We start from the raw sequence: 8,729 nt of genomic DNA on the forward strand, positions 1-8,729 counted from the left end.
AACAAATAAGAAAAAAGCAAAACACGCCCCCCCCCCCCCCCCCAACCCCTATCCTCATCCTCATCCTCATCCTCACACGCCCAGGAGCACAAATGAAAGAAGCAGGGACAGAGGGAATTCAAAAGCAGCACCTACTCAGAAGCCATGAACAAGGCCTGAAGGATGCTATTCACGTAGCATGTGTTGCCCAGATTGATTAAACCAATCTTGCCCGTGTCTGACTTGGCCACGAGCCGAGGGTAGAAGCCAGCCAGCTCGCTCTTCTGCGAGGTCCAGGCATCCTGCCCCAGCAGCTGCTTGATGCGGTCCTCGTTGGGAACATGGAGGTCCTGAGGAGGGAACAAGGCGGCAGGAGAGTGGGCGCCTGGATCAGCTCTAAAAACATCACCTCCTCTGGGAAGCCTGGGACTACAGCCTACCCCACACCCACCCAAGCACCGCCCCATATATGTTCTAGAGATACATATGAACAGCCTCCTGCTTTCAAACTTATTCTAGGGTCTCACCTTGACATAGGGGCTTTCTACATGATTTTCCATGTCACAGCTGCTTTAAGAAGGTGGTAAAATCCCCATTTAATAGATGAGAAAACGACTCAGATAAAGAATTTTTCAGGAAGCCTTAACTGGTTTGGCTCAGTGGTTAAGGTGCTGACCTGCAGACTGAAGGTTCTTGGGTTCGATTCCAATCAAGGGCATGTACCTCGGTTGCAGGCTTGATCCCCAGCACCAGTCAGGGCGCATGCAGGAGGCAACCAGTCAATGTATCTCTCTCACATTGATGTTTCTCTCTCTCTCTGTCTCTCCCCCTCCCTTCCACTCTCTCTAAAAATCTATGGAAAAAAGATCCTTAAGTGAGGATTAACAAAAAAAAACAAAACAAAGAAAGAATTTTCCAGGGATATACAAGAAGTAAGTGAAGAATCTGAACATTCTTAGAAGAGCCCAGGGTATGACAAACTCTGAGCAATGACAACACAGGCCATAGGCCAGATTCCGCCTTGTCAAAATCCCAACCCTTGTCCTGCCTCTTGTCCTCACTAGCTGTGTGGCCGTGGCAGTGAGCCTCTCTCCGTCGCTTTCCTCGCCTGTCAAGGGAGGTTACTCAGACCTGGTGTGCGTGTGGCACTCTATCCTCGGACAGTGCTCACACACAGGGATGCTCCTGCCTCACCGTCTACTTTTAGATTTGCAGAGTCCTCTTTTCTGGATTAAGTCACCCTCTTCCCCCCAGACCTTGGTCCTACAGTCAGGATGGCAGGAGGATCCCAGGGGTCTGAGATGGGTCCTTGGTCACAGGCAAAATATTAGCAAGCTTTCCCACTCATTACCCTTTTTCATATTAAACAGCTGCATCTAAAAGAATGCTACCAAGAACTGGTCCTAATAATGATGTATTTTAAAGAAAAACACCTAAGCAAAATGTAGAGTTACTTAGGAGATATAAGCAGCATTCATTATAGTTCCTCTAGCCCTGCTCTGATTTCCAGACCCTGAGTACAGTCCCTAGATACAGGGCTCCAGAGCTTCAAACCAGAGCTTAGAGCAGGGGTGGGCAAACTTTTTGACTCGAGGGCCACAATGGGTTCTTAAACTGGACCGGAGGGCCGGAACAAAAGCATGGATGGAGTGTTTGTGTGAACTAATATAAATTCAAAGTAAACATCATTACATAAAAGGGTATGGTCTTTTTTTTTGATAGTTTTATTCATTTCAAAAGGGCCAGATCCGGCCTGCGGGCCATAGTTTGCCCACAGCTGGCTTAGAGCTTAGCACTGAAAGCACATTATCTCCGGAGCGTACATCCTGTGGCCACTGCAGCAGGTCGGACTCAAGCACTGGTTCAACACTCCTGCTCAGCCACTTGTCAGGATCACTTACCCGGTCATTTATCAGATTAGTCAGGCACCTCTCACAGCTGATTTTAAAAATGTAGGAGCTGCTAGAGGTGAAATAAGAAGATATGGGCCCAGTTTGGGCTCTCTCAGTCCGTTCTTTTTTCTTCCTATTATCCCCTACCCAATCCCCACTCCACACACAACACAAATAAATAGGAACAAAAAAGCAGATAGTCAGAACCCCACATATGCTCACACATGCACACAGAAGATGCAAAACAGCCAATGCCACTTTCCCAAAGATGGCACCTCTGTCCTCTGAGGAAAATAAAACAAGAACTTCCAAATACTGGTAATTGTCAAGCTCCTAATGTTCCCTGAAATTTACATATGACAGCTCCCTTAGCAGGGACCACATCTCCCGGGGAAACTGCCATGACCTGATACAACTGTCTGTGTCAGAGAACTTTCCAGAATTTATTTATAAAGGAGCCTAGATAGAAAGAAGGGTGTACTCATAGAACACATGTGACAGAATCTTATAAACAACTAGAGGCCCGGTGCATGAAAATTCCAGGCCTGCCCCCTCTCACAGTCCAGGAGCCCTCAGGGGATGTCCTCCTGACGACTTAGGCCCTCTCCAACCAAGCTGATCAGGGGAAGGCGCTGCCCCATCACCCCGTCTCCAACTAAGCTGATCAGGGGAAGGTGCTGCCCCATCACCCCGCTGCTGCTGCCACTGCCAACCAGCTGTGGCGGCTGCAAGGCCTGAGCCCTGGGCTTTGCAGCCACCGGGGCTCACGGCTGCCTGAGGCCATGGCTGCCTGAGCCCCGGGCCTCGCAGCTGCTGTGGCTTTGTCTGGATGGATGTCCAGAGGACATCTGCCCTAATTAGCATATTACCCTTTTATTAGTATAGATAATATCCTGCAGATTTGATTGATACCAACTGGTTTGGACCAGGGGCTATTCAAAGCCATCATCGTATAAAAGTAGCACATCTTCCTGGAGCTACATTCTCTAATATTCAAGGAAAACTGTGTTTGTGTCAAAACAACTGTAATTATAGAATACATACTTGAATCTTTAAAGTTAAATAAATTTTAGACTCTGAGCTTGTGTCAGGCTGCCTGGAATGAGGCCCCACCTCTGACATCAGCCCAGCTCTTCCTCTGACTGGAGGCCTTCCCGCCCTCTGGCTTCTCCCTGCTCCAGGCTGACCCTCAGAGGTTTTCATACACTGCTTAGATCAGAGCTACTTTTATAGAAGTTGGTCACACGACCCCCAGGCTAAAAGCTCCTCAATGGCCGTGACTCATGGCTGTGTCCCCGGTTCCCAGTTTGTGTGGGGTGCAGATTAGGGTATCAATAAAGTCATGTGAACAACTGTAAACAATACCTGCTCTGGAGTGCTCCTGGTCTGGTGGGGGAGACAGACAGTGACAATGTGTGACAGAGCAATGTCCAGGGCTGTGGGGGCCCAGAGAAACGCTGACCCGACCTGGTAGGGCCAACCTCAGGAAGGTATTGAGAGTTATCAGGGAGGGCTTCTTGAGAGAGGTTAACACTTAAGCAAAACCTTAAAGGATATGTAGGAACTATTCAGGAAGAACAAGGAAGGATTTACAGATAGAGAGAGGGGCATGTGAATACGCTCAGAGCAATCCTGAGAGAAGGTGACCCATCTGGGGGCTCAATGTGCCTGAAGCAAGATGGGCCAGGGGAGGTGATGGGAGACAGCCAGGAACCAATTGATGGGGGCTGCCACCAACCTGCAGTATGGTCCTGAGCAAGGTGCAAAGTGACACTCGTCAAAGTGGAGTACGGAGGCAGTGAGGGATTGTCACTCACCTTGATGGCCTCCATGACGGGCTCATACAGGTCCGGGAAGCCCGGGAACCGGAACACCATGCAGTGGACCAGCTCTGCCAGCTGCTCCAGGCAGCTGGTCCCCGAGTTGGAGTCCTCCTTGAGCAGAGAGGCCACCATGGGGGGGATGTGAGGGAGGAGCTGTGAGAGCAGAGGGGGGTCAGGATCAGCACCAGTTTACCCACCCGAGACAGGATGCTGCTCACTGCGGATCACCCACCTGACCACTGTCCCCCTTACCACACACGGGGCTCTGAGCTCTACACGCAGGTGACCCCCCTTTACAAGATGGGTGGATACCCCGCCTCAGTCTCTTCAGCCATAAAATGGGATCAATAATTCCCTCCTCACAGTTGAGGGGAAGCCTGAGCCCAAGCCCTGCCTGTTAAGCCTCAGCCAACTGACCTGCCCGAAGGCCTGAGTGACCATGGTCTCTCTGCCCACCCGGAATGGTGCTGGGCTGCCATGTGGACAGCGTGTGGACAGCCTGACAAAGCCTGAGCGGCCGCCTCGGGACAAACACCATCATTCTTTCACCAAACACACTTGTCAAGCCCTTCGTCCTCATAGCGATTTCATGTGGCTGTGATTCCTGTCCCCACTTTCCAGATGAATAAGTTGAAGTCAGAGAGGTTATACAATTGCCGAGGGTTTCACCATGAGTTACGGAAGAAGCTGGTGTCTGCATCAGGTCTGTCTGAATCCCAAGCCCATTTCTCCCTTCAGTGCTACGGAGAGTTAACTTTCCAACCCATGGAGGTGCTCCACCAGAATGTCCCAGAGATGGAGAGAGCCAGGCCACGAACTGGGAGCAGGGGAGCCCAGGACAGCGATGGAAAGAAACCAACATCTGTCAAGTCCCCAGAATGTGGCAGGCTCTTGACGAGTATCACCTCATCTAACCCTCTCCCACCATCCTGGGGGTCACCTCTGTTCAGGCTGAGAGGTAAGTGCCTGACCCAAGGTCATGTCTGGCAAAGAGCAGAGCTGGACTCAACCCCATGCACCCAAGCCTGGTTCTGCGCTCCTCCTGTTGCAGCAAATGGGGACCATCCGAATCTAGGGCCCCAACTGCAGGTCCATAGGAGGAGGCAGGGGAAGGCTGCCCCCGGCCCTCAGGCTGTCCTTCCCAAGGAAGGGCCCGGAAGCCAGCAGAAAGGGCCCTGAGCTCGAGGCCAGGCCACTTGGGCGCTGACAGGCAGCAGGGTACAGAAAGGGCACTGGGTCAGGAGTCAGAACAACTGGTCTAGATCAGCCCTGCACTGCTCACCAGCTGTGTGTCTGGGAAGGGACTTAACCTCCGTAACCTTCAGCTTCCCCAGCGGAAGAGTGGAGAAAATGACAGAACCTCTTTCTTGGGGCTGTTGTGGGAGTTAAGTGATCACACATATGTACTGCCTTTAGCACTGTGACCGGCACACAGCTGTTACCCAGGGAACATCAGCTGTCATCATTCTAAGCTTGTCCCTCTCCTAGTCTCAGATCCCTATCTGTAAATTGGGGTCTCAATTCTCCTCCAGTCCTAATATCCAGGGCTTCAAAGGCTGGGGCTTCAAGCACTGACCCCTTGACCCCCAGCAGAGACAGTTGTCTGGTCTCCGGTCAGACCAATGCAGGATGCAGCAGTGATGGCCCTTACCAGGTGGAAGGCCTCGTGGGAGTGCTGGAAGGTCAGGAGCATGTACTTGAGGACGGACAAGGCGGCTCCCCGGACAATGGGGTACAGAAGCTTGGAGAAAACCTGCAAGAGAGTCCCTTGTCAGGAGTCCCCCAGGCCTGGGCCGCCCCAGACCAAGTGCAGCCACAGGCCTGAAGGGGATCAGAGACCCCCAAGTTGAAGCAGCAGACCCCCATGCCAGAGCAAGACCAGGGAGGCACTCACTGGGTGGACAGACAGACGGTGAACTGAACAGCAAGGCAGCTAGCTATCTGGTGGATGGATGGACAGACACACCAAAAGTAACGTACACATGCCTGAGTGAGCAGTCAGAGGAGAGGATGGGGAACCTGAGGCTCAGAGAGGGCAGTGACTTGTCCCAGGTCACAGAGGGCTTGGGTGGGAGCCCCCGTGCTCTGCCTCTCAGACCGGCAAGGCCCCTGCCAAGACACTAGCAGGAAGGGACGCGAGCAGGGGCCAGGACAGGGGCCCACCAACCTTCTCGATTTTGGCGAGTGAAACCTCAATCAAGATGCTGAACTTCTTAACAGCAGCCAGGCCCTTCAGCAGTGCAATGATCCACTTGTCAATGTTCTTCCCCAAGGGCCAGGACACCCAGTCGATCATCCTGGTGAGGGGAATGACAGTGACACAGGGACTAGGGAGGCCCAAATGCCTGGGTGGTGGCGGCCAGGAACTAGCCATAACGTCCTGAGGCCCCACAATGACTCACTCACCCTATAAGGGCAGCCCTGGGATATGTGGGATGAACAAGCAAATGAGCCCAGCACAGGCAGCTAGCAGACACTGGGGCTCCCAGCCCAGCAGGAGGGGAGCCTGGCCCTCTCAGCACCCCAAACCTCACCCCCATACACAATGGGCTGCCTCTGCCTGGGCCCTGGAGCACAATGGCAGGAGGGGCACTGGTCCCCCGGGGCCAAAAGCTCTGGCCCCAGCAAACCATGGCTTGTGAACTGGAGCAAGTCACTTACTCTCTCAGCCTCAGTTTCTTCCTCTGTAAAACGGGGACAATGCCTACCAACAACAGGGTTGTATGGATTAAAAGAGATACTAGCAAACACTTATGTAGTATTCACTCTGCATCAGGCACTGCTCTATCTGCCTTATTACACGCATCAACCCATCTGACTCCCCTAACACAATATCTGTGCACACTGAGCATAAAGCTAGTAGGTTCCCAGGAAAATGTCACTATTGCTATTTTTATAATCAGTAGAATGTACTAGAGAGAGGTAGAACAACATGAAAACAAAGTAACGGTAATAAGTTTCTAGGCACTTTACATGCATTACCTGATCTTATCTAATTTAATCCTCAAAACAATCCCATAAGATGGGCTCCATTATACTATGTTTTATAGATGAGGAAGCTAGAGCATAGAAGAATTGAGCAACTCACCCACAGTCACACAGGCAAGAAGTGGTAGAGCCAGGATTTGAACTTGGGCAGCCTACTTCTACCTCTCACACTTTTTACCACTAAAGACAAGGAATCCAGGAAGGCCCACTCGAGACAGTGGACCCGTACACGAGTATGGAAAGAATGGCAGGGGGAGGCATGCAGGTGAATGGGACCTGCAGAGCCAAAGGCCTGCCGGCAGGAGGGTACACAACATTTTCTGGGCCCACTGGACGAGCAGGTGTGGCTAGATCAAGGTGCAAAGATGTTCAAATGAGGTGAGGATTGTGCAAGAGCTCTGTGAGCTGAAAAGACCCAACTCCCTTTGTTATACTTGCCAAACTCATAAAACATTCTGTGAAAGTACTTCCACCTCCTAATGTGACCCCGTGGAAGCCTGACAATTTCTTATACCATCACCCACATCTGCTACCACAGAAGGGGAAACGGAGGCTCAGACAGTTCACTGACCTGTCCAGGGCCTCCCCGCTAGTACCCAGCCTGGGAGCATCACTAGGGCAGGGCCCTCTGCACCTCCCACATCCAGCCCTGGGCCAGACACAAAGCAGAGCCCGAGAAAAGATGGATGAATGAATAAGCATGAGGGTGTGGGCCCTTAAACCCTAAATCTAGCCCAGCAACCCCACCCAGAAGAAGGGCCCTCAGCCCACCTGCTGACGGCCGTCAGCATCTGAGAGTCCGTCACACTGTCGTCATTGCTGAGGTTCCGGACGACACCATCCATGAGCTCCAGTGGGAGGTGCTGGACCACGCTGGCCAGGGCACAGGACGGTGGCTCCTCCTCTGGAACAGGGGGCAGGGCTGAGCTTAGCAAGGCGGGTGTGCCCCCCACCTCCCCATCGCCCCTTCTCTCATGCTGCCAAGGAACTAGCTGGGCCTCTGCAAAGAGGACATCCAGGCCGCCTCCTCAGCATCACGGCCTCTGATTCAATCTGAACTCATTCACTCGTCAACCCGACCCTGGCACTGCTTTGGGCCAGCCTTGTGCTAGGCACACAGAAAAGCACTGGCCTCGCCTGCGATCGTTCATGTAAGGTCTTTAAGAAGGGGTCACACTGGAGTTGGCCAGAGCAATAGGAAGCATGGAGGGGTTGGGGAGAGGGAGGACTTTCCATCTGGAACCACAAAGACCAAGGCCAAATGGTGAAAGGAACATGTAGTCATCAAAGTTTGCTGTCCAGCTGGACAGGGCCCAGATTCTTACACACCAGCCTTGGTTCTACGTCCTTCCTTTTCCCTAAACCGCCCTACAATCAGGGAAGGCACAGACCTGATTTCAGTCATTTGCGTGACCATAATCCGGGTTCCAGTTCTCAATGGACGGCCAAGATTCTACATTTCAGAGTTGACACCTGCAGGTTCTATTGCAGCTCCAGACCGTCCCTCTGCCTGCCGGAGCACCGTGCCCCCGCTGCCGGGTGCGGCCCACCTCTCCCAGATCTGGCTCAAAAGTCACCCCTTCCAGGAAACCCACCGGGCCCAAAGGGCATCATGTCCTCCTTCCTATTGTTTCGCTCAGCCCCGAGGTCCTCCTTCTGCCCAGATTAATCTGGGTTCGACCTTTTCCCACACCAGGCAGTCTGCTCCCCGCGCGCCAGCACCCACCACAGGATAGGCCTCCCAGCAGGTGCTCCGCATAAGCGTGCGAACTCAATCCGGGAACATCGCTTCCCACCTGTGCATCCGCCCGTGGCACACACATACCGCACCGCACACGGGCACCCCAAGCAGAAGAATGTGCACGAATGGGCACACACTCAGCACCTTGGCACACACGAGCTCCCTCCTGCCCCAACCCCAGCCTCCCAGTGAGCGCACACCCACCTGTGCCAGAGAGGACCGCGAACAACTCCTTGAGGCAGGGCAGGATGGCGGCGGGCTGCGCGCGCCACAGCTGCGCCAGGAGCCCGCTCACCTGCTGAGCCT

At 53.1% G+C, this 8,729-nt stretch overlaps 1 protein-coding gene across 1 annotated transcript in view; it reads right to left on the reverse strand.

Annotated features, from left to right (window-relative positions):
- USP35 (ubiquitin specific peptidase 35) overlaps positions 1 to 8,727 on the reverse strand; it is a gene marked incomplete at its 5' end in the record, with an annotated part of 19,649 nt that extends 10,922 nt beyond the window's left edge. Inside the window, 6 exons of the mRNA XM_006759887.2 lie at positions 136 to 329; positions 3,689 to 3,847; positions 5,346 to 5,447; positions 5,862 to 5,991; positions 7,454 to 7,586; positions 8,628 to 8,727. Of these exons, the coding sequence (XP_006759950.1) occupies positions 136 to 329; positions 3,689 to 3,847; positions 5,346 to 5,447; positions 5,862 to 5,991; positions 7,454 to 7,586; positions 8,628 to 8,727 (818 nt within the window). The remainder of the gene's footprint in view (positions 1 to 135; positions 330 to 3,688; positions 3,848 to 5,345; positions 5,448 to 5,861; positions 5,992 to 7,453; positions 7,587 to 8,627) is intronic.
- Between the last annotated feature and the right edge of the window lie 2 nt (positions 8,728 to 8,729).

The sequence above is a fragment of the Myotis davidii genome, unplaced genomic scaffold, assembly GCF_000327345.1.
Source record: "Myotis davidii unplaced genomic scaffold, ASM32734v1 scaffold916, whole genome shotgun sequence".
Taxonomy (NCBI): Eukaryota; Metazoa; Chordata; class Mammalia; order Chiroptera; family Vespertilionidae; genus Myotis; species Myotis davidii.